The 26,150-nt window shown below is 33.7% G+C and overlaps 2 protein-coding genes and 3 long non-coding RNA genes across 5 annotated transcripts; 4 read left to right on the top strand and 1 right to left on the bottom strand.

The window, feature by feature from the left end:
• Positions 1-226: 226 nt before the first annotated feature.
• On the bottom strand, positions 227-1,821 carry LOC123919583. The gene is made up of 4 exons (XR_006813280.1): positions 1,727-1,821; positions 1,062-1,176; positions 904-970; positions 227-426 (listed from the first exon to the last, which is right to left on the bottom strand). It is a non-coding gene; the product is annotated as an uncharacterized LOC123919583 (long non-coding RNA).
• Positions 1,822-3,136: 1,315 nt separating this feature from the next.
• On the top strand, positions 3,137-3,611 carry LOC123919582. Its single transcript, XR_006813279.1, has 4 exons — positions 3,137-3,168; positions 3,279-3,320; positions 3,428-3,469; positions 3,569-3,611. It is a non-coding gene; the product is annotated as an uncharacterized LOC123919582 (long non-coding RNA).
• Positions 3,612-3,653: 42 nt separating this feature from the next.
• Positions 3,654-5,296, top strand: LOC123923042. Its single transcript, XM_045975693.1, has 9 exons — positions 3,654-3,731; positions 3,819-3,875; positions 3,972-4,007; positions 4,106-4,258; positions 4,349-4,616; positions 4,707-4,797; positions 4,873-5,000; positions 5,091-5,181; positions 5,266-5,296. The coding sequence occupies exons 1-9, from the start codon at positions 3,654-3,656 to the stop codon at positions 5,294-5,296; spliced, it is 933 nt and encodes a 310-aa protein (XP_045831649.1).
• A 9,247-nt stretch (positions 5,297-14,543) lies between these two features.
• On the top strand, positions 14,544-15,361 carry LOC123882012. Its single transcript, XR_006799664.1, has 4 exons — positions 14,544-14,595; positions 14,692-14,769; positions 14,874-14,933; positions 15,028-15,361. It is a non-coding gene; the product is annotated as an uncharacterized LOC123882012 (long non-coding RNA).
• A 2,772-nt stretch (positions 15,362-18,133) lies between these two features.
• Positions 18,134-23,610, top strand: LOC123923041. Its single transcript, XM_045975692.1, has 7 exons — positions 18,134-18,737; positions 18,815-19,259; positions 19,403-20,304; positions 20,405-21,628; positions 21,718-21,936; positions 22,092-22,940; positions 23,021-23,610. Exons 1-7 carry the CDS (start codon positions 18,134-18,136, stop codon positions 23,608-23,610), a joined length of 4,833 nt encoding a protein of 1,610 aa, XP_045831648.1.
• Positions 23,611-26,150: the final 2,540 nt, after the last annotated feature.

Genomic DNA, 26,150 nt, shown 5'->3' with positions numbered 1-26,150 from the left:
TGCCATAGCAGGAGGCCCAATGGAAGGGATGCGAGAAGACATATCAATACCTTTAAGAGAAAGACTGAAGAACAAAACATAGATCAAAAAACAAAAATATAAACAAAAAAACTGACCAAAATATAATAACTCAAAACATACCCTCCCTTGAAAAAAAGATTCTCTGGTATTAAAGGATTAACATAAAACCTTGTGCTCAATAAACTTTGTATAGCAACATTTCCTATAAGCAACCAAAAAACACTTTAAAAACTATTATAAAATACACAATATCAACCAATAGACAAACAATAAGTAGGTTAACCTCGAAAAAATCTAATTTTGGCAAATTGAACTACCACAAAAGGTAATCCATCATCAAGACTGCTAAGTATCTTCTCAAAATCATCAACATAATGACCAGACAAAATGCAATCACACTTTCCACTACAATAATAATACAAACCAGATGTTAAGGACAAAAAATAAAGTAATTAATTGAGCCTAAAAATGCTGATAAAAACATACAACATACCTATTATCAGTAATCTCAAACACAATCATCTTAGTAATCTTTCCATGGTAAATATACTCCCTAGGAGCAGAAATACCAGTGATCAACCCAACAACATCTGTGAATAATTTACACAACATATTTAAATATTAAAGCAACATATTTCACATTAAATAGATCAATAATAAACAACCAAAAGCCATACTAACCAACTAAGAAATCATGACGAGGACCATGATCACAGATCTCTCCAACAGTGGTGAATGACAATCCAAAATGATCTATACTACTATTTTCACACCTCTGAACTTTTGTTTTCATCTCAAAATTAAGTTTATAGGGATGGGGAGTTGTGCGGTAAAGACCAGATTCCTTAGATACAGAGAAATAAAACAACTTGTAAACTTCACCTTCAATGATTTTCGAACAAAACAAATACAACAACTCTCGAGGAATAGATGCATGAATCTTGTCACCCTGCATAAGAAATAAACAGCCTATTAACACTAAAAATACAAAACAGGAGATATTAGCAAAAATGAAACACTTAAACAAAGCTTGCCTATACCTTCTCATCAATGAGTACCATTTCAATTGAATTAACTTCATTCAATTCTGTGAAAGACTCCACATTCCACAAACGAAGAACCCTAACCTTGAAACGCCAGAACACATTGCCAGGACTAACAGAACCAACCATGTCAAAAGCTTTATCCATAGCAATGAACTTACACAAACCACATTACCAAACAATTAGTAACTAAACAAAAACTGACATATTCAGCAACTTCTTACCTCTATTTATAAATAACTAAACTATCAAGAAAAAGCAAAAGTAAAAAAAAAATAAAAAATTATCATGGAAAAAATCACAAAAAAACAAAATAATTTATATACTTAACAGACACGTCACCGAATAAAACAAAAAAAATTAAAGAAGATGTCCTCGACCATTAAGACACATACAAACAAAAAACTTTACCAAAAAAAGAATACTCAGTATAACAACAAAAATGGTGAGATTTACAAAATTTAAAACCACCGCGTGAATAAACCCAATACCAAAACATGCATTAGGGACACTATTCAATTCCACAAACCTACAATATACCAAACTGAAAATCTGTTCTCCAAATCCAATCAAATCAAATCAAAACGACGAATTGACAAACTAAAAAGAAAAAAAACTTAAAACTTATTCAAAGATGAAAATCAACATAGAAAATCGATTACCTGAAATCAGAAAGATATTGAACAGATCCATAGCCATCGAAATGAGCGTCTCCTTGCTACAAAAAAAATAACAAAAGGATGAAATCTGTTTTAATTTAGCCACCGTAAGAAAAAAAAAGTTTTGGATATCTGATATTATTTTTTCCAAACCAACAAAGAAGGTTGCTTCCCAGACGTTGGATGAATCAAAGGGCATATAATAGAATACGGAAGTTTTGAGTATGCATCAATCAAAAATTAATTACTATATGACAGGAACATTAATGGGGATAAGTTAGAATGACTACTTGGTGTTATTTTTTCAAATTGACAGCTAATCACATATATAGAGTAATCTTCTACTATAAATCTACTATAAATATAAGAAAATAAGATACCACCAAAAAACCGAGATTGCCCTTCTGCCATTTTTTTTCCCATTTTTGTTACTACTAAAAATAAGGGCAATATTGGTATTAGATGTCTCAAATTTTTTCATTGCTTCTGGCCCCACCTTGAAGCGCATTTACCTAATTGCCCTTCTCTCATATAACATTGGCATTTAACTATGAAAGGAGAAGACATTGGGCTTTAATGGAATTTCACATTTTTGCTTCACATCCTCCAACCAAATTTTGAACTACTCTCATACTCTCCATGTTGTCACTTCCGAGACAACATCTCTTCATACAACATCACACTCAATCTCCTTCCATCTCCCTCCAAAACGAAAAAATTCTGAGAACTTCAACTTGAACTTGCTATGGATCAGATTAAGAAGGTAATGTTGTCTTCATATAACTTGAAATTTTACTTTGTTATCAAGATTGATGCTAAAAAGAGTTTGTTTTCCTTTTTTTTTTTTTTTTTTTCTTTTTAGAAATCAAAGCTTGGATCTACTACATTGGAGGTTGAAAAAAAGGTATACAAAATCGACACTTACATGAACATACAGATTCTTCGAATTTTTTTTATTTTTGCACTTTTTGGTTGTGTAAGAACTTCAAGTTGTAGTTTATATGGTTTTTTTTTTCACTTTTGGTTGTTTATTTGAAGTATGTAATATGATGATACCATTTTGGTTTTATACATGAAGAATACATGTGGGTATGAACACAAAGTTTATGTTTTTATGGTGTTTTTTCCAGTTATGGTGTTTGTTGTTATAGACATAATCCATAAATGTGTTTATGAACGTAAAGTTTAAGTTTTTCTCTTTTTTGTCCAACTATTCGAAGATGATTTGAAGTATCAATGATGATTCTACAATTTTGTACATATTCATGAACAATACAAGTTTGTATCAAAGGAAGTTTAAGTTTTTATGGTTTTATATGAGATTTTGGGTGAGTATTGTTAACAATCTATGTCTCCATGAACATCAACTTTTAGTTTTGATGGTTTTCCTTTGGACATTTTAGAAATCACAACTTGGATCAACTACAATGGAGGTTGAAAAAAAGGTGAACATATTAAAAAATTTGGTTGTGTGTTGTAAATAATTAACGCGCACGTTGTTGAAAATAAAAATAGGTTGTTTTTAATTTTTTAATGTTGTGTTTGATTTTTTTAGAATTTACCGCAAGGATCTGTTTCAATGGAGGTTAACAAAAAGGTATAAATAAAAATTTTGATGTTTGGTTGTAAATTATTAACGTGCACGTAGTTGCAAATAGACATTGTTTGTTCTTAACTCTGTAATGTTGCGTTCGATTTGTTTAGAATTCACCTCAAGGTTCTGTTTCAATGGAGGTTAACAAAAAGGTATGGATATTTTATGCAACAATCATTTACCTTCCATTACTTAAATTATATCAAGAGTAACTTTATGTATCTTCATAATCTTTTAACTGGAAATTTCAGAAGAAACTAACTGCTGAACCTATAGAACATCAAGAGGTACTCATGAAACTTAATAATCATCATACATAATTAAAGTTTGTTCATAATGTATATATTTTTTATGAAGTTTCTTCATAATGTATTTCAGATATCTCAAGAGACCCAAATGGATCATGACACCAAGGTTAGATTATCTATTTATATTGAAGTTGGTTAAAAAAATGTTGACTATAACCACAACTTGATGAAGTTTCTTGATAACTGAATGCAGATATCTCAGGTGACTGAAATCAACGATGGCATAAAGGTTTTGGCAGAAAACCAAGAGGTACTCATTATATTTGTTTATTACGATTCAGTAAGGTTTGTTCACCATGCATTTATTAGTATATTTTTGATGAAGTTTGTTCATAATGTACCTCAGAAATCTCAAGATACCCAAATGCTTCAAGACAATAAGGTTAGCTTATATATTTATAGTAGACTTTGTATATATCTATTTTGGTTGGAATATGCATCTCTTTGTGGCAATTTTAACTCTAGAGTATGTATATGCAGGAAAAGAAGCCTATTGAGTATGATTATGATGCTGTTAAAGATGTTACCAAGAAGAAAGAAATATGGAGACTAGGGGTGATTTTGGATGACATGTGGATTGTGTCGAAAGGAGAATCTGAAGTGATAATGGAAATGTTGCTCAGGGATATAAAGGTAGCTTCCATTCCTCATATTATCCATCTTAATGAATAATGGTTATTAGTTTTTTTAGGTATATACCAATTGCCTTTTAATTTGTTATAGGGATATACTATCCAAGCGACTGTGATGACTGATGATATTGAGAAGTGGAAAGAACAACTTGCACAAGGCCAGACGTATTCTATGCGTAATTTTAGGGTTGCAGACAATGATTCACAATATAAGATGACTCCTCACAAATTTCGATTAATATTTGTTGGTGCAACAAGAGTTACTGCAGTTGAAATTCCAGAAATACCAAAAACACATTTTTACTTCAAGGATTTTGAAGAGATCTCTAATGGGACTTTTCGCACTGATCTGTTAGTTGGTAAGACAATTGGTTAACAACATAGTTGAACCTATAGTTTCATATTATAATTTTCTACAAATCTTATATATATGCTGTTTTCTGACTTAGATGCTATAGGAGTTGTTAACTCTATTGGGAAGATTGTTACTGCAACTACAACAAGGAAAGCTAATGTCGCTTTTACCATCAAAGATCAGCGGTATTGTATTAAACCGTGTCACATACAGTTCAGTTAACCTAACTATGATAATTATTTGTTGTTTTATGTTTGTAGTGATAAGGAACTTGATTGTACTCTGTGGGATTTAGTATCTGACCAATTTATCAATGGTTACAACCAACGATCTAATAATGATCCATGTGTCATCATTATGAGACATGTTCGAGTCAGAGAAGCACAAGGTCTGTGATAAATTGTCTAATGTTATTCTCAATGTCCACAGTATTATAGCTGTGTTTCTCTAACAATTATCACACTGGATAACATTGTAGGATCATACCCCTTGCAATTAACAAATGTGTGGAATGGAACTAAGATTCTATTTGATACATCGATACCTGAAATAGAAAAATTTCGTGCCAGGTTATTTATAGTATTCTGTTGAAACCTCACAAAGTGGTCCCAATTATTGATTTTCAGTTATAATAACTGGTTTTTCATATGCAGCTTGCCCAAGGAAACTGTTTATGCGTCGTAAAACAGGTCTTTTTCAACTTCTACACAATTATACACCCAAAGTTATGCTGGTACTCAATACAATACTGATGAAAACTTCATGAGAAATGCCCAAGTTCTTTCATTGGGAGCTATTAAAAAACTTAAAAAGGTATGCATTATCATTCGAAGTATGTTTAAAGTTTGTTCATTATTGATTTACCTTTTCACTGATTACCCAAAATTCCAGGATACAGTTTGTGTTACTGTAGTGAACACTTCACACATTAGGGTGTCAAATGGAGGTTGGTTTTTTTATGCTTGCAATGATGGTACAAATGACTGCTCTTTAAAATGTGAAGGATCTGAACTCCCCTTTGTATGCCGAAAGTCACACACCACAAATGATCCTAGAGTCAAGTAATAATTTACAATATATTTTATTCCAATACCTTTTAAACTGAATACGATTAATTCATTTAGAGTTTGAACAATGTTGTTGGGTTTTTGTATATTGGCTACATTTTGCAAAAACATATTTTAGCCAAGTGTTGAGACAAATGTGCTGACCCCAAGTGTTGTGACAAATGTTGGGACACTTTGGAACAACACCTGACTCTGTATCGTGCGCGCCAGCTAGCGGGTTTAAATTTCTACTCAATCTTTTGAAGATCTGTTTGAAGAATTGTTTCAAGGTTTCTTACAGAGGAAGGCGCACGTGTTTAATGTGTTTCATGAGGCAGCCAAACCCTAGTTTTATTTTCCAAAGGAATTATATTTTTGGAAAATATATTTTTGCGGTTTCAAAAATATAACTATTATTTTCAGAAATATATCACTGCTGCCGCAATTCTAGAAGCCCTAATTTTGTCTTGAAGCCCAAGTCATTCTACTACTATAAATACGAAGGCAAACATATGGTTTCAAGCATCTAAAATCGTGTTCTTACAAAGCGTGTGTTTTAGGGATTTTAGAGTGTTAATTGTGAGCCTTTCTTGTGTCTCATTGATGCAAGCTTAGGACCTGAGTGTTATTGAGTTGTAAGTGTGAACTTCTCCTAAGCTTTGAAGTACGGAGATTGTTCTATTGTGTTGTGTGGTTTACTCGCAAGCTTTTAAGCAAGAGTGAATCCTAGTTTCTTAGGAGTGTGTCTCCAACTGTTGTGTTTGTTGAATTGAATAGCAACGCTGTCTGTGTTGCTAAGGTGGGAATTGGGACGGGGTCTCATATCTAGGAGTTCCTAGGTAGAAGGGTCATTGGGTAGTGATTAAGTGAGAAGTTGTAAACGGGTGAGTTTAGCTTCGAAGTAATACTGCTGATAGTGGACTTCATTCCTGGATTGGTATCCCCCAGAGTAGGCTTTAGGCTGAACTGGGTTAACAACTCTTGTGTGTTATTTACTTTACTGTTTTTAATGTTTTATGTTAAGTGCTCTGTTTATAGACAAGTGTTGACGCACCGGTAACAACATCTGTCTACAACAGACAAGTGTTGACACACCTTGATCAACACCTGTTCACTGTGTGCCAGGAATTTCAATTGGTATCAGAGCAGGCACCCTGTTCTGAATTTTAGGGTGAGCTCCAGGGAAATCGTTTCTGGCAAGGATGGACAAAGAAGGAGGGTTTGTTACCAGACCACCTCTTCTGGTTGGTACTTCAAACTATGACTATTGGAAGTCCCGTATGATGGCCTTCCTAAAACAAATTGATAGCAAGACATGGAAGGCAATTCTGAGAGGATGGACTCCACCTGTGAAGATGGACAAAGATGGTAAACCAACTCTTGAGTTGAAGTCTGCTGAAGAATGGTCCAAAGAAGAGGATGAGCTTGCTCTTGCAAACTCAAAAGCATTATATGCACTATATAATGGTGTTGACAAGCACATATTCAGACTCATCAAAAAGTGTGTCTCTGCTAAGGAAGCTTGGACAATCCTTGAAACTGTTCATGAAGGTACCTCTAAAGTGAAGATGTCAAGGCTACAACTTCTAACCACTAAGTTTGAGAATCTAAGAATGAATGATGATGAAACCATTCAGGAATTTCACATGACCATACTTGACTATGATAATCAGTTTGATGCCTTGGGTGAAAAGATACCTGAAGAAAAGCTGGTAAGGAAGATGCTTAGGTCTTTACCTAAGAAGTTTGATATGAAGGTCACAGCTATAGAAGAAGCCAAAGATATCTCAGAAATGAAGCTGGATGAACTGGTTGGTTCATTACAAACTTACGAGGTGGCTACAAATGAAAGGATGGATAAGAAAACCAAGAGCATTGCCTTTGTCTCGAATGCTGAGGAAGAAGATCAACAGAGTGACACGGAGTCTGAGAATAGCATCTCTGATGCAATGGTTCTTCTAGGAAAACAATTTAATAAGGTGCTAAAAATAATGGATAAACGTCCAAAGACAAGTGCAGCTGACACTGGTCGCAACACTTACAGAAATTTCAGAAAACCTATGTTAGATGAGAAGACAGCTCTTAATAAAAGTGTCCAATGTCTTGAATGTGAAGGGTATGGACACATTAGAACTGAATGTGCAACCTTCTTGAAGAAACAGAAAAAGGGGTCAACTGTTTCATGGTCAGATGAGGATTCTGAAGGAGAAACTGATACTGCAAAGTCTATTCATGCACTGACAGGTGTATGCACATCTGACACTGAATCATGTGATGAAGAGCTGACCTTTGATGAACTTGCTGAATCATACAAGGAGCTGTGTCTAAGGAGTGAAGAAGTCTGCAGAATCTCAGAAAAACAAAAGGAGACAATCTCAAAGTTGCAAACTGAAAGAATTGTCAATCTAACAAAAATCTCTGAGATTGGTGTTAAGTGTGAAGAAGGGTTGAAAACAATTGAGGAGTAGAAGACAATCATCGCAATCTGGAAACAGATAAGCTTGAGCAACTAGCAGAAATATCTAAGCTGAATGAAGAGGTAACTGAATTGAACTCTCATCTTGAGAATCTAAAGAAGCATGTTGTTTTGTTATTTAAAGGAACTGACCTAGATGAAATCCTAGAAAAACTACCTACCCCTAGTAGAGCCAAAACAGGCATTGGGTATGAGTATAAAGGCGTTAATAGAATTAAGGATTACAACAAAGATGGAAAATATATGCCTGAGATAAGTAAGCAACCCTCTCCAACAATGTATGGAAAAATGTCACCGCACTTGTCCACCGGACATCATACTACACACAGACAAGTGTTACCACATATGGCTCCACATCGTCAAAGAAGGCAGAATCCTAGATTTATGCCAAGGCATAAAAGCAAATATCGTTCATTGAGATGTCATCACTGTGGAAGAAAGGGGCACATAAGACCTTACTGCTATAAGTTATATGGGTATCCAAATGAAACTATTCAAGAAAAACTTGATCCATCCATAACTAATGCAAAGAAGGAGTGGAAACAAAAGGTTGATGTAACCAACACCAAGGGTTGTGTAGCTGAAAGTTGTGAGAAAAGCTTGATTGCTCACACTTCTCTTAGAACCTCATCAAAAGAAGATTGGTACTTTGATAGTGGTTGTTCTAAACATATGACCGGTGTTGAAAAATATTTGATGGATATAAAATCCTATGCAACAAGTTTTGTAACATTCGGAGATGGAGCTAAAGGAGAAATTAAGGGTATAGGAAGGCTGATTGACAATGGTCTACCTAAACTTGAAAATGTTCTTATTGTAAAAGGGCTAACTGCTAATCTAATTAGTATACGCCAACTATGTGATCAAGGCATGCAAGTCAACTTTACAAAAAATGAATGTCTTGTTAGCAATGATGAAGGTGACATCCTGATGAAGGGTGTTAGATCGAAGGATAATTGTTACTTGTGGGTTCCTCTAGAAGAAGTTAATGTATCTACATGTCTCTTAACAAAAGAAGATGAGGTTAAGTTGTGGCACCAAAAACTAGGACATCTTAACCTGAAGAGTATGAAAAGAGGTATATCTGAGGAAGCTATCAGAGGCTTACCAAACTTACAAATACAGGAAGACAACATCTGTGGCGAATGTCAGATTGGCAAGCAAACCAAAGTGTCGCACCAAAAGCTGCAACACTTGTCCACTTCTAGAATTCTTGAGCTACTACACATGGACTTGATGGGTCCTATGCAAGTTGAAAGCCTTGGAGGTAAGAAATATGCTTTTGTTGTTGTTGATGATTTCTCTAGATACACTTGGGTTAATTTCATTAGGCAAAAATCTGAAACCTTTGATGAATTCAAAGATCTTTGCTTACAACTTCAAAAAGAAAACTACTGTGGTATTTTAAGAATTAGAAGTGACCATGGAAAGGAGTTTGAAAACTCTAAATTTGCTGAGTTTTGTGCTGCTAAAGGAATAGCTCATGAATTCTCTTCACCTATTACACCTCAACAAAATGGTGTGGTTGAGAGAAAGAACATAACTTTACAAGAATCTGTTAGGGTTATGTTACATGCCAAAAACCTTCCTTATAAATTTTGGGCTGAAGCTATGAATACTGCATGTTACATCCATAATAGAGTAACATTAAGAACAGGTACTGCAACAACACTGTGTGAACTATGGAAGAACATAAAGCCTACTGTAAAATATTTTCATGTGTTCAGATCAAAATGTTACATCTTGGCCGATAGAGAACCTAGGAGGAAATTGGATCCCAAAAGTGATGAGGGAATATTTCTAGGTTATTCAACCAACAGCAGAGCCTATAGAGTTTTCAATTCTAGAACGAAAACCATGATGGAATCAATCAATGTCGTAATTGATGATACTGATTTGACAAGTATAGATTCAGCTGAAGAGACAGATGTAGTCACACCTGTCCCAACACCAGATGATGATCAAGCTGAATCTGATTATGTTCAAGACTTTGAGCCTAATACAGAGAATTTGAGACCAAACAAAGGTCCATCAATCAGAGTTCAGAAGAACCACTCAAAGGAAATCTCTATTAGAAATCCTGACCAAGGAGTTACCATAAGAAGATCTACATATGTAATTCCCAAGAATTTGAAAGAAGAAGCTCAATCTAGAAAATTAAGGGGCAAGCTAAGTATTTGCCGATTTAAAGAATTGTAGCAGTTACTGCATGTAACACGTGCAACCGCCTCTTTTTCCTCTCTTCATTGTATGGTGCACGCTAATCAAGGGAAATGTGATATGAATTCTTCTTCTAAAGTTAATGTTAATGTTGGTGCTTCTGGTAAAGTCATGATTGACTATGTGATTGATTGGTTCAAGAAAATCGTTCTTGAGACTAATGTTGTGCAAGATGTTGACACATCTTTGGCCCGAGAGAATAAACAGGGTGAAACTGTTCCTAAAGTCCCCGAACATGTGATTGTTCCTGGAAATGAAAATGGTCAGGTGATGACTGATAATAAGGAAGAAGTGTCTGACGAACACACTGATGTTAATTCCCCATCTAATGAGAAAAGTTGTTTGAACTTAAAGAAGTTCATATTGGTTGAATGGTCCCTAGAAGTGGAGGATGGACTATTCATGACAGGTTGTGTAATAGACCTGCCCATTATTATTCAGGCGTGTAGTTTTGGTGATGATTTGTTGTATGGTTTGATTTATTTTCAAACCTATATTAACCTGGTGCACCTAGAATGTGGAGTTTGTGCAAAGGTCATTATGTTGTGCCTGAAGTTTATTGATGAGTTGTCTGGTGTGAATTCCGCTGCATATATACATGATGGAAAACTCCTGGTGGTTTTGAGTGTGCAACACTCTGTTATCCTCTAGAGAGGTTCAACTAACTTGTTGGAGATGCCAACGATACTTGAGGGTGATCTCAAGTCCACTCATAAAGGCACTCATATATGAAGTTTGTTGAAGAGAGATCTGAATGAACTTATGAGCAATTTATTTTTGCTTCCAATCCTAAAAGTCAACCTCCAGTGGCTTTGATAAAGGATCTCTTTGTGTATTCCTTGAGAAGGGGACTGATGTCCTCCCAAATGTTGGAACATCTGACCAGCAGATTATGCAGTTATTAAGGGGGAGTCCTTAATCTGAAGCTGGAAGACCTTGAAGACATGTCAGACTCAATGTCTTGACATCTTTATATTGAGAATTTATTTTTCTCAATATGAATGGTGGTATTTCTCTGAAACAGGATGGAGGTTGTTTACTCTAACTTGATATCATCAAGTCTATGAGAGCATGGAACTCTTGTTCTGTTGTAGTAAAAAGCACTTCAAGGGATTATGAACATTGGAGCTGTTTCAACTTATGTTCAATGGTTAATTGTTATCTGTACTTTGGAGCGTCATCCAAATCACCTAGGATGAGCATTTTAGTTGTTTCAAGCAAGGAGGAGTTATTATTCTTGGGAGCAAATGATTATTGTTCTTTGTTATTGAAAGTTGATCAACTACTGATGGTTGATTCTCTTGTGTCCCCCTGCTATTGTTAATTATGATGTTGGTGCTTCCACTAAAACCAGTTACTGCTGATTCACTCGTGGAACTCGTTCTTAAGACGGATGTTGTGTCAGATGTTGATACATCTATGACACTGGAGACAAATGTTGTACCATGTGTAGGTACATCTGCTCAGCCAATGGTTGGTACTCTAACTAGGAAGCAGATGAAAATTCTTATGTTCTGAATGTGTTTATGATATTGTGTGCTCATATATGTGATATTCAGAGGTGATTACTACTAGTATATGTGACTATTTCAGACCTGTTTCTGAAACTTCTGGTTTGAAGTCCTTATGTGATTGTTGAAGATGGATTTGGTATATGCATCTTGAAGTTGAAACTGGTTAATCTTCATCTGTGTATGTGTAACTCTGAGCTAGATGTCCTGGACATTATGTCACCTGATAGGAAGAAATATGACATGTAAGTGTTCCTTCTTAGACGATGTCTCCTTCATGATGTGCAAACAAGGGGGAAATGTCTAATGTGGTGGATATGATATGGTTCCTCCACTACTGATTTATATATGATGAGGTATGTATCCCATTGTGTTATCTTCGGTTGTAGTAGCTCTGTGCACAAAGTGGTTGATGTGCTGAAGATAATATAGGTTTATGCCTTATGACTTATATTCTTCATGCTATATTGCTGGAGTTTGGTTCCGGTATTGTGGATAACAGCTCGCATGTTCTCTTTCCACTACTTTTGTTCTCCGCACCTTTTATGGGCAAGGCCCTGGATTTCTAGCACCTGTGTGTGCCTTTTGGTCTGTAATAATTGCACCCTGACACTTCTATTGTCTGCTACCCTATGATTTCATATGCATGATGTTTGTCTAAATTGTGGCTAAAAAGGGGGAGTAGTGTGTGTGTGTGACAAGTGTGTGGACAGATGTTCTCACATATGGTGACTGTTTCTATGCTAATGTTCGTATGCTCGTATTGAGGGGGAGTGTGAGTAATATGCATGTACTGAGGGGGAGTAGTGAATATTCTTTCTCTATCTGGTGTGTGTATGCATGAATTCAGGGGGAGTGTGAGTAATATTATCTCTTGATCGCCTGAATGTGTTTAATGCCCAATGTTGTGCCAAGTGTTATGGCACCTGACTAATGAGTCCACTATCTCTTATGACTGAGAATTTATTTTTCTCAGATGTTTTTGGAAATTTATTTTTCCCTGTTGTTCTTATGTTGAAGAAATGCGCGTTAAACTATTAGGAGTTTATTTCTCCTACGTCTTAGCATCTACTATGGGAGTTGATTTCTCCCTTGTGTTGTTCCATGAGGCTAGTTGTGTTTTATTCCGCTGTCGCATTGCCTCTGACTATCTTGGAAGTAGTTTTACTATGTGTTACTTTCTTTCCTAGTTGTGTGATCATGTTGACTCGAAGGAAAGGTAATATTGTATCTCTCTATATACTGGTCTAATATTGTTTTAGCCAAAATTTGCCAAAGGGGGAGATTGTTGGGTTTTTGTATATTGGCTACATTTTGCAAAAACATATTTTAGCCAAGTGTTGAGACAAATGTGCTGACCCCAAGTGTTGTGACAAATGTTGGGACACTTTGGAACAACACCTGACTCTGTATCGTGCGCGCCAGCTAGCGGGTTTAAATTTCTACTCAATCTTTTGAAGATCTGTTTGAAGAATTGTTTCAAGGTTTCTTACAGAGGAAGGCGCACGTGTTTAATGTGTTTCATGAGGCAGCCAAACCCTAGTTTTATTTTCCAAAGGAATTATATTTTTGGAAAATATATTTTTGCGGTTTCAAAAATATAACTATTATTTTCAGAAATATATCACTGCTGCCGCAATTCTAGAAGCCCTAATTTTGTCTTGAAGCCCAAGTCATTCTACTACTATAAATACGAAGGCAAACATATGGTTTCAAGCATCTAAAATCGTGTTCTTACAAAGCGTGTGTTTTAGGGATTTTAGAGTGTTAATTGTGAGCCTTTCTTGTGTCTCATTGATGCAAGCTTAGGACCTGAGTGTTATTGAGTTGTAAGTGTGAACTTCTCCTAAGCTTTGAAGTACGGAGATTGTTCTATTGTGTTGTGTGGTTTACTCGCAAGCTTTTAAGCAAGAGTGAATCCTAGTTTCTTAGGAGTGTGTCTCCAACTGTTGTGTTTGTTGAATTGAATAGCAACGCTGTCTGTGTTGCTAAGGTGGGAATTGGGACGGGGTCTCATATCTAGGAGTTCCTAGGTAGAAGGGTCATTGGGTAGTGATTAAGTGAGAAGTTGTAAACGGGTGAGTTTAGCTTCGAAGTAATACTGCTGATAGTGGACTTCATTCCTGGATTGGTATCCCCCAGAGTAGGCTTTAGGCTGAACTGGGTTAACAACTCTTGTGTGTTATTTACTTTACTGTTTTTAATGTTTTATGTTAAGTGCTCTGTTTATAGACAAGTGTTGACGCACCGGTAACAACATCTGTCTACAACAGACAAGTGTTGACACACCTTGATCAACACCTGTTCACTGTGTGCCAGGAATTTCAAATGTTACTTAAACTGCAAGGTACAAGTTGGATGTTGAAGTATACGATGGTGACGATACAGCCAAGTTTGTTTTTTGGGACAATACTCTTGATGAGATGGTTGGCATAACTGCAAAGACTCTACTTGAACAAGAAAAGAAGGTTCATTATATATTTTAGTTTTCATAAGCATCAAATTGTTTTGTTATTAACATTGTCTGATCAATGCAAATACTCTCTTTATATGCAGAATGGTTACGGTGACCAGCAGGAATATCCTCGCCATTTTGATGCTATCATGGAACGGAAATTTGCAGTTAGAGTTAAGTGGCAAATTGGATGGGGTGGGATGGGATCTGTTGTCATGTGTATGGATAGTCCAGATTTGATTGCCAAAATTGAGGAACAACTTCCTATTGCAGAGGTAAAAAATTTCAAATTATATGATGGATAAGAGATCTTATTACATCAAAATTTTTGTTTCTTGAGATTTAATTTTCGTAAATTTCAACTTTGATAGAGTACATTCAAAGACATTGAAACCATCAATATAATTGAGGAAGAACTTTGTGCAATATCTCAATCACCTACGATTCAGGTTTGTAACTTAGTATACTTATTTGTCATTTTAATAAATTATAGTTCCACTTTTTTCATTAATCAAGAACCGTTAATTAATATTTCATCATATGCATGTAACAGGCTTTTACAAAAGACGATATTGAAAAATTTGCTCACCTAGATGATGGAATTCTATCAACAGTATGCATCCTCATAACCTTGATATTCCACCATTAATAATTTTAACTTATGTTTTAGTCACACATAACTTATGTGTTATATTGGTATGCAACAGCCAAATGTTTCAGCTTCATCAGAGAATGATATCTCTCCTTCTTCTCAAAAGACTCCAGCCAAAAGGACTGCTGCAAAGGAACAACCAGTTGAATCTCTCAATCTTGATTGTCAGGCTTCATCAACAAGATCTGGCAAACTGATTAAAAAAGAGAAAATTTAATCAAATACTATTTCGCCGCACTACTTTTTGAAGTTGTAATGTATGACAATTTGTGTGTATGTTTAAATTCACAGGCATATTAGCATGTACAAATTGCTTGATACTTTTTTGTTGCCTATCACCTTCTTGACACCAATTTTGTGGGAAATCAAGTATTAATTTGTCTTCACAAGCCCAAAATTTAGTGAAAGGTGTAGCAAGTATTGCTAACAAGATTATAATCCTGTGAAACATTATATATAATGAGATTTATTATGGTCTTTTGTTAACAGATTTTTCTTATTTAGGCTTATGTGTGTATTATAAGAAATCTAAGTTTACATTTATTATCAATGTCTGCATTCAACTTTAGGCAACTCAATATTATCATAACCCCTAAGTGTGTATTTAGGCCTATGTGTGTATTTTTGTTTGGATACTTTTTTCCATTATTGCGCATGTTAACACAAGTTTACTTATACAATTTACTTATATCCCAACCACCTACATTATTACTTATCAATTACCAATTCAGGTGGAATGAGTTTAATGCTTAATATCTGCCTCATTTATTACAACCACACTTTTCATACATTATAAATAGATTATACTTAACCATATTTCAACAAGTTGCAAATTGATACAACTATGGAGTTAATACAACACCTGCAGTGTAAAACACCCTTAGGCTTTTTCAAGACTATACTTATCCCAAATCAGGTTTTTTCTTCTTAATCTTTTATATAATTTTTTTTGTTTTTCATTTGTTATGATTTTATAGTTGAACTATCTTCATTTATATTGTTATCCAATTCAGTTCTATGGTGAAGTCCCACCAGATTTTGTCCAGCAACATTTCAATGAGCTGCATAAGAGTTGGCACATTTGGGATAAAAATGGTATCCATCACAAGTTAACTTTTGGAAAATACAATATCATTCCATACCTTACTGATGGTTGGTATGCATTACTAAATCATCTTGAATGCAAACAAGCAACCGAAATAACTTTTACTTATTATGGAGGTGGAAATTTTTTGTTATCAGTTGGAAGTATTACATTATGTGAAAATTTTCCTTCATTCCATAGTCATTCTACAAATCCAATTGATACTCAATCTTTTGATGTAACCTTATCTAGATGTGATGTTCATAACACTGCCATGGTAATTTTTTATCTATGTTACTTTTACTTTACATATGTAATGTTTATTTAATTTTAAATCTCATGAGTATTTGTTGGTATGTGTGTTTGTGCAGACATTGGAGGGCGATTTCTCAGACTATGTTAGATCAGTTGGTTACAAATCTTTACTATTAGTTAATGACCATTTAGATATCCTTCAAGCATCAATTATGAGTACATATTCTCCTATAGTAGCAACTATAATTGGTCATGGATGGAAAGAGTTTTGCAGATTTCAAAATTACAAGGAGGGTGACACAATTAGGTTCAAATTTGCCTGCAAAATATCACGCAACTTGGTTCATGTTCGTCTAATAACTAAAGATTAACTCATCTTTCAAAATTGGTGTGTTATTATAGACCATCTCTGTTTTTATTTTCATCTGCAGCACCATATTATATGTAAATCTTTCATTGCAATATATTGAAAGAAGTGTATAAGCTCTTTAAACATTTCCTTATTTTGATTTTAGTTTAATTATTATGTATTTCAATTTTTAATGAATATTAGTATTTATATTATTATTGTGGTCAGATACTTCTAAAGTATATTTTTGCTTTTCATATTTGATTGTCTTGGTTACTTAAAAAATAAGTCATCCTTACTTTATCATCTACAGAAATATTGAAAAGATGGTTGATGAATAGTATTACTCGAAAATGTTTGATTTCATTGTAACTAAACCAATTAATTTGGTTACATCATCTGTTTACATTATAACAACAGCAAAAATTGTACTTTTTCTTACATTGTAATTGCTATTAGGTAGATTCTACTGTTTTTGCATCAAAACTTCTTCCATAAAACAAGGACTTGACTGCATAACTCCTTCCATAAAACAAGGACTTGACTGCATAATTACTTTGCTGCAGCCTACATAACTCTATGACAGCATTAGGGAAGTCTGACTGTACTATCAGTTCAGTTTTATATTATTATCTTTTCCTTGAGCAAGTAATAGTCTACCTTTAGGAACTATAACATTAAATTACTCTATTCATGCTTAGGGAAGGCAAACTTATCATTAGATTATTCAAATTACATGTTGTGGTTTTGCTTATCATACAAAATTAACAGCTGGCTCTCAAATTGAAATTTCAAATTCAAATTTCACACCATTTTCAAAACCACAGATTATAATTTCAAATTTCCCACCAGTCTTCTAAATTTAATCTTATTTGAATTTTACACAATATTTGAAACACAAGACAACATTATATACGAAATGGATATGAAGAAGTTTAAGTCCTTATATTATTAAGTTCTCAATCTTACATACATCTAAATGGCAATATTCACAAGAACTGAACTTCAGATTGTAACAAATTGATCACAATGATTCGTATTCACATCACAGTTAGTTTATAATATCATTCATGTATCTACTCCAATCTCCTAAATCAATCTTCCAGTCAAAAGGTTAGATCATTTAAATTTGTTATTTAAATAGAACAACTGTTATTACAGTATCTATCATTCTATATACTATGCAGTATTTTGATATGTAACCAGTTCATTGTGTCAATGTCATTTTAATACGAAGTCATAATATGTTTTTTGATGTTCATTGTATCTGTTTGTTTGGTGTCAACAAAAATTCCCTACAAATCCTTAATAATGTCTAATTACAAATTCCTGATGTAAAATTCTGTTTTCAATCCAGAGTGTTTTCGTTGCTAAGAAATAATGGAGAATCAAACAATTGCTAAAAAAATTGCATCAAAAATTGCAAGGCACAAGAGAAAATTAATCCTTCAACATAAAAAAAGAATTAGAAATATGAAAAGGAGCGGTTATCAAGGCATATATGTTGGATTTTCCACAACAGTAGCTATGACTTCTAATTCTATGAGTAACATTCCACTTAATGATATTACTTCATCAGTGGTAAACAGACGGATTCAAAATTTGCAATCCATACCAATTGCATCATCCACACCACCAGATATGGTTTCTACTTCTATGACCAAGACTCCACTTTCTAATATTACTTCATCAGTGGTGAATAGACTGATTCCAAGTTTTCAACCTGCTGATCAATCTGTTAATGAAACACTAATACATAAAAAACCCATTCCATCCAAGAGTTTAATCAATGTTGAAGGATTAAAAGTTAACTTGAGAAGCAAGTTTGATGCAGTCAACAAAGTTCAGAAAATAACTAATGTTCAAAATTCATCTACAATTCCAAATTCTGACCAGAGTTCTGATGAGAATAAAAGAAAACAAACAGCCTCTCAAACTGCTCATAATGAGTCTCAACAAGACTCCAATTTATCTTCAAGCAGTGAAGAAGATGCTTATGAAAGTTGCACAGATAGTGACACAGATCAAGATGATGCTGTTGAATGCATTACCTTATTTGCAGCTAATTCTCCACAAGGTTGATTATGTTTAATATTTGTTTTTAATCATATTGCATTTATAATCATTGGCTGATAATACATTGATCCTTTTTAGGTTATTCGGACATTGGTGATCCTCTACATGAATGTCAATCATGCGGAGCTCAAATGTGGTATCAAGAGAGACGCGCAAAATCCAGACATGCCGTTGAACCAACTTTCCAAATTTGTTGTGGTAATGGAAAAGTTCAATTGCCATTCCTAAAAGATCCTCCTCAATGTCTGCAAAAACTATTGTTTGACAATATTTCCAAACAAAGTAAAAGCTTTCAGCAAAATATAAGGATGTACAATTCAATGTTTTCTTTCACCTCACCTGGAATGAAGTTTGATAAAAAAACCAACAAGAATGGTAAAGGGCCACCAGTTTTGAGATTACATGGACAACCCTGTCATCGAATGGGAAGCATGTTGCCAAAGGATGGCGAATTTCCAAAGTATGCACAACTTTATATCTATGACACCGACAATGAAATAGCCAATAGGATAAATAGTTGTGGGTAAGTATATACATATAGATTTGTCTTATGCGTTTATTTGAGTCTGTGATGTTACTTATCTTTAGTGTCTTATTCAATATTGCCAATTTTAGATAGTGAATAATCAATATATTTTATCATAATTTGTTCAACATATTGTACAGGGGTAACAAAGCTATTGATCTTGAAATTGTGACCAGCTTGGCTTTAATGCTTGATCAACACAATGTCCATGCTAAAGTTTTTCGAATGGCAAGAGATAAATTAAAGCAAGGAAATGTTCATGAATTTAAACTGAGACTAATTCATGATAGGAAAACTGATGGAAGGATATATAATCATCCCACTGTTTCTGAAGTAGCAGCTCTTATTGTTGGTGATGTTGATGCTGGAGATACAAGAGATCTAATAATAGAACAACGTAGTGGAAAACTTGAAAGAATCAATGAATTCCATTCAGCATACCTTGGATATCAATATCCTCTACTATTTCCATATGGAGAGGATGGATATAGACGTGGAACACTACATAAAGAAAGGCCCGATGTCATAATTACAAGGAGAAATCGACTCACAATCATGGATTGGCTATCTTTTCGAATCCAAATGAGAAAAGCAGAGGCTCAAACTCTAATTTCTTCCAGAAGACTTTTCCAACAATTTTTAGTTGATGGTTTCACAATGATGGAGGCTGAAAGGTTATCATTCATTAGAAACAATCAATCTACCTTAAGAGTAAGTAAATATCAAAAACTTCATGCTGCTGAAGGAACAGATGGGAAAACTGGTAAAAGAGTTGTATTGCCTTCAACTTTTGTTGGTAGCAAAAGATACATGGACCAGTTATATTTTGATGGTATGGCCATATCTGCAGCAGTTGGTTTCCCTGATTTGTTCATAACCTTTACATGCAATCCAAATTGGCCGGACATTATTAGATTACTTGACAGCAAACATTTAAAACCTCATGATCGTCCAGATATCATAGCTAGAGTTTTTAAAATCAAATTTAATGAGTTGCTCAAAGATCTTACCAAGAATCATGTCCTCGGAAGAGTAATGGCATGTAAGTTTTATAATTACACCTTCTGATCAGATATTATTTTGACCACTTTATTTTACACATGCCATGTCATAAATATTTATTGTTATGCATGTTTGAACAGATTTGTACACTATTGAATTTCAAAAAAGAGGTTTGCCACATGCTCACATTTTACTATTCCTTCACCCATCAAGCAAGTTTCCAACTCCTGATGATATTAACACCATTATCTCAGCTGAAATTCCAGATCAGTCAACACAACAGGAATTGTATCAATTGGTCAAACATCATATGATTCATGGCCCTTGCGGTATAACACATACCTCTTCACCTTGCATGCAACAAACTAGCAAATGTTCAAAGTATTATCCCAAAAAATTTGTTGAAAAAACTATTGTTGATCAAGATGGTTATCCGATTTATAGAAGAAGATCACATGGTCATACTATAACAAAAAGTGGAGTAACAATGGACAATAGAAATGTTGTCCCTTACAATGCTTTTTTGTTGTTGAAATATCAAGCACACATCAATATGGAATGGTGTAACCAATGTACATCAATCAAATATCTCTTCAAATACATACACAAAGGATATGATAGGATAACAACATCTGTTTCTCCCTCCATTAAGCGAAAAAGTTCTAAAAATGAAGAAATTGATGAAGTCAAAGAATACATTGATTGTAGATATGTATCTCCATGTGAAGCATGTTGGAGAATTTTTTCTTTTCCTATCCATGGTAGGAAACCTGCAGTTGAAAGATTATTCTATCACTTAGAAGGACAAAATTCTGTTTATTTTCAAGATTATGAAAATCTTGATGATGTTCTTCTTAAACCAAGCGTCACCGAATCAATGTTTACTGCATGGTTAGAGGCAAACAATACATTCCCAGAGGCAAGAACTCTTACATATGGTCAATTTGTCTCTAAGTTTGTTTATGTCAAGAAGTCTAGAAAGTGGAAGCTAAGAAAAAGAGGATACACAATTGGAAGATTAATTTGGGTTCCTCCAAGTACTGGTGAACTCTACTATTTTAGAATGATGTTGGCAGTTGTAAAGGGACCAACATGTTATGATGATATCAAGAAAATTGGAAATACTCAATACTTTACCTACAGAGATGCTTGCTTTGCCATGGGATTTCTTGAAGATGATAGACAGTACATCCAAGCTATAAAGGAAGCTAAAGATTGGGGTTCCGGCCATTTTTTGAGAAAGCTTTTTGTCATTATACTACTTGCAAAAACGATGAATCGTCCTAGACATGTATGGGATGAAACTAAAGTTTGGTTATCAGATGGTATTCTCCATCGACAACGGATCATTGCGAACAACAGAGGTACGTTATCAACATTATTATTTTTTTAAATGGATTGTTATCTTTATAGTATATGGAAACTCATTTACTTTCTTCCGTACAAAACGCAGAACTGCAATTAACCGAAGCACAGCTTGAAAATTTGACTCTAATTGAGATTGAAAAATACTTAGAAGCCAACAGAAAAAGTTTGACAGATTTTCCATGTCTTCCATTTCCAAATGACTATGTCACAGCAGAATTGGGAAATAGACTCATTTATGATGAGCTCAATTATGATGTTCATCAACAAAGAGAGGAATTTCTACAATTGTATCAGTCACTTACAGGTACATTGTCTGCAATTCAATTTATGTTTAAATCATTTAATTTATCTAAATACAAATATAAGATGTATTTCATTATTAGAGATCATTTCCATCATTTTTTGACAAATTTTACAAAGCTTAAATAAATATCCAAAATTATATCAATATCATGATAGATGAACAAAGAGGCATATACCAAACAATTATGAAGGCAGTCAGAAAACAACAAGGAGGTGTATTTTTCTTACATGGTTATGGAGGAACAGGTAAAACATATATGTGGAGAACACTTGCTTCGTCCCTCAGATCAAAATCACAAATTGTTTTGACCGTTGCCAGCAGTGGAATAGCATCACTGTTATTACCTGGAGGAAGAACCGCACATTCAAAGTTTAAGATTCCGGTTCCAACTTTAGATAATGCTACATGCAATATAGAACACAATGATGATCGGGCAGGACTTCTGAAACAAACCAAACTCATCATATGGGATGAAGCTCCAATGGCGCATAGGTATACTTTTGAAGCACTTGAAAGAACACTGCGAGATGTTATGAGTTCCTTTTCAAACAGTAAAACAATTTTCGGTGGAAAGGTTATAGTTTTTGGAGGTGACTTTAGACAAATACTTCCAGTGGTACCAAGAGGTTATCGTTCAGATATTGTACATGCCACCATCAACTCCTCAAAGATATGGGACCACTACAAAGTCTTGACTTTAACTCAAAATATGAGGTTGAAAAAAAACGGAAACGATCAAGAAATAGCCAATTTTTCTAAGTGGCTATTAAAAATAGGAGAAGGCAGACTATCAGAGCCAAATGATGGGTATGCTGATGTAGATATTCCAAAGGAACTGCTAATTCTTGATTATGATGATCCCATTCCTGCTATAGTTCAAAGTACTTATCCAAACTTGGTCGATCAATACAAATGTCCAAATTATTTGCAAGCAAGAGCAATTCTAGCTTCCACAATTGAAGTTGTCGAACAGATCAACACATATGTTTTGAGCTTGATACCAGGTAATACCATTTATATTGCATACCATTATATTTCGTATCAATATTATTAACATTCATATTATAATCTGTTCCAAATACAGGTGATGCTCAAGATTTTTACAGCTGTGACTCAATCGATCGTGCTGATGTTAATGATTGTGAGATATTTGAGACGCTGACACCTGAATTTCTAAATTCTCTTAAAACATCTGGATTACCAAATCACAAAATCAGTTTGAAAATTGGAACACCGATAATGCTCATGAGAAATCTTGATCAATCGGAAGGCTTATGTAATGGTACTAGAATGATAGTAACAAGACTTGCAAATCATGTCATTGAGGCAAAAATTATAAGTGGAAGACATCTTGGAAACACAATGTATATTCCACGAATCAAAATGTCACCATCACAATCACCATGGCCATTTAAGCTAAACAGAATACAATTTCCAATTATAGTCTCATATGCAATGACCATAAATAAATCACAAGGTCAGTCATTGGATTATGTTGGACTATACTTGCCAAAGGATGTTTTCAGTCATGGTCAATTGTATGTGGCAATGTCAAGAGTTACCACCAAAAATGGTTTGAAGATATTGATATATGATAAAGAAAAAAAAGCAGATAACATTTTTCCAACTTCAACTACTAATGTTGTTTTCAAAGAGGTTTTTGAAAACCTTTAGCAGGTAACGTATACATAGATTATTCCTTTCAACATATTTCATGTTAACATTTTGAGGTTAATCTCACAGTACTAGGTTATTTGTTCAGGTCAAGGTGCTTAAAATGAAACCAAAGCATAACTCAAGTACAATGGAAGTTCAGTTCAGATGTTTTGATAACTTACCTGACAATGAAGAATTCCAATTTCCTGAATATTAAAGCAATATATGTTCCTATATCAAGTAGCAATTGAGTCATAACTCCAACTTCATTTGACAATACTCAAAGTTGGGCAATGTTTTTGATTGTTGTTCTAACCGCTACATTAATTGACTATGTTTATGTTATATTTATTTGCTTAATGACTGTTGCTTATTTAATTAGTTTGGCTAAATGATTGTTTTCCAACTTATATTTTTATCTAATATTTGAAAATATATATTCAGTACATACTTAAACTGGATCCATCTTAACTAATTCAAAATTACATTCATTCTTAAACTTAGATAAAACTTACACCATCTTACTTTAATACATTAAAACAACACTATCTTACAAATATGTTACTTAATCACATTTCCTCTATATGGAATACATGTATGTTATGTGGATTATCTCCATACATAAGAAGATACACAATATCTCCGATCTTCAAAACTTTGCCTCTTATAAACTCATGCCAACCATTTCCTACATATATCTCATCGATATTAGTATCCCCAAAATAAATATCACAAGGATATCTATCGCCGTTCAAATGATCAATCAAGGTAATTTTGGCTTGAGTTCTATCATTAAATATGAATGAGTTTTCTTTAGGAATTTCCTGCAAATAAACAAGTTGAATTACAATACTTTTATTATTAAAAATTATTAACAAAATATTACTTTAAATAATAATGTTACCAAAACATTGTTGTTCTCTCCGACCGTGTAACCCCAATAATGACAATCATTGTAATCAGCAACATAAACTCCAGGATATTTCCCGGAAGATTCATCTCCATTTATTACTTCTCCATCACATATTTCTTCATTACTTTCAATGTTACCAACATTGTCATCTTCCATTTCATAAACTATATTCTCTTCACCAACCAACCACTTGGTCACTTCACATTTATATAGTTAAATGTGATTACAAATTTATAATGAAATTTAATCTACTGCTACACCTTATTGTACATTACTACTTTCTTCAACAAGCTAGCATCACCTCATGTAACAGGCTTTATGACAATGTTATTAGTACAAGCCAAAGTATCCAATGTGTATCCACTTTATCAAACTACAACTAATCAATTATAACTTTATCTTAACTTTTATAACAAATTATTTTTCAAAAATACGGAGAAAATGGACTGAATTTCCAATAGAAAAAAAATGATTTTTCAAAAAAACGGAGAAGATCAACTTTATCATTCTCACCTAAAAATTTAAAATACACCAATTTTAATATTTTTTTCATTGTTTTACAATTTTTTTTTTATAGTTTTTAAATAAAACCTAATATATTGATTATCTATATTTCACATTCATTATTATTACTTGGTACACACCCATGAGTACAACTAGACCATCTAAATAATTTCATGTATCACATCATAATTACAGTGCATTTAAATAAAATTTATTAAATTAACTTTTCCTCAACAACTCAACTCAATCACACTATAAATATATCCCCAAAGATAGAAATACAATGAATGATAATATCATATTGATAACAATTTTAAGTTAATCAAGTCATGTTTCATACTAACAAAAGAGAAGTCATATCTAATTTTGTAACCATTCATGCACCTAATCAGGTTTATTTCATTCTCGATATTACTTATATATTTGCGATTTCATAATATTTTGGTTTTTACATCTAACTATATTTAATTTTCTTCTTAGAGTGCTGCTGAAATTGATCCATGGTTTGCAGCTGAATTTTTTCATGAATTGGAAGATACATGGTATATCAAACTATCAGATGAAGTTGTTCATACTATGACCTTCAATAAATCAATTTTACATCCTAAACTAACAAATGGTTGGACTGCATTAAGAGTTACATATAAATTCGTTGGCTATAGAAGAATATTCTTTAGCTATTTCGGAGATAATTGTTTCAAAATAAAAATTGATATCTCTCAAGTAGGTTCAAATGTTTATCCTCCATTCCATAGTTTAAGCACTGCTCCAAGAATATATTTATCATTTTGTGTTTTTCTTCACAAAAATCAGGCTATCAATAAACCATTGGTAAATTAATTTTTCAAAATATTTCTAACTATTGTTCTAATACAATATATTATTTCTAACTATTTATAATTTTTTTTCATTGATACAGGCGATTCCTAATGATTTTGCCAACTACATACTCAAAGCAAAGAACAAATATATTTACTTGTGCGGTCCACTAAACATCAAAATTCCATGTAGATTACAAATAAGCCCCGACACCGAACCAAGCCTGATGATTGGACGTGGCTGGGAAAGCTATTGCGCTGCCAATAATATAATGAATGGAGATGTTCTTACATTTCATTGTCCTTATAATATGATTACTAAT

The sequence above is a fragment of the Trifolium pratense genome, linkage group LG4 (genome assembly GCF_020283565.1).
Source record: "Trifolium pratense cultivar HEN17-A07 linkage group LG4, ARS_RC_1.1, whole genome shotgun sequence".
In the NCBI taxonomy this organism is placed as follows: Eukaryota; Viridiplantae; Streptophyta; class Magnoliopsida; order Fabales; family Fabaceae; genus Trifolium; species Trifolium pratense.
This window is presented reverse-complemented; position numbering and strand designations above follow the sequence as displayed.

What these genes read in the sequence shown, in the direction of transcription:
- LOC123923042 (XM_045975693.1), top strand. Translation starts at nt 3,654, where the DNA reads ATGTATATATTTTTTATGAAGTTTCTTCATAATGTATTTCAGATATCT. An exon ending in TTTTGGCAGAAAACCAAGAG is followed by an intron (nt 3,876 to 3,971) that starts GTACTCATTATA and finishes AATGTACCTCAG; the next exon opens with AAATCTCAAGATACCCAAAT. An exon ending in TCGAGTCAGAGAAGCACAAG is followed by an intron (nt 5,001 to 5,090) that starts GTCTGTGATAAA and finishes ATAACATTGTAG; the next exon opens with GATCATACCCCTTGCAATTA.
- LOC123923041 (XM_045975692.1), top strand. Translation starts at nt 18,134, where the DNA reads ATGAAAAGGAGCGGTTATCAAGGCATATATGTTGGATTTTCCACAACA. An exon ending in TGCAGCTAATTCTCCACAAG is followed by an intron (nt 18,738 to 18,814) that starts GTTGATTATGTT and finishes GATCCTTTTTAG; the next exon opens with GTTATTCGGACATTGGTGAT. An exon ending in CCTCGGAAGAGTAATGGCAT is followed by an intron (nt 20,305 to 20,404) that starts GTAAGTTTTATA and finishes ATGTTTGAACAG; the next exon opens with ATTTGTACACTATTGAATTT.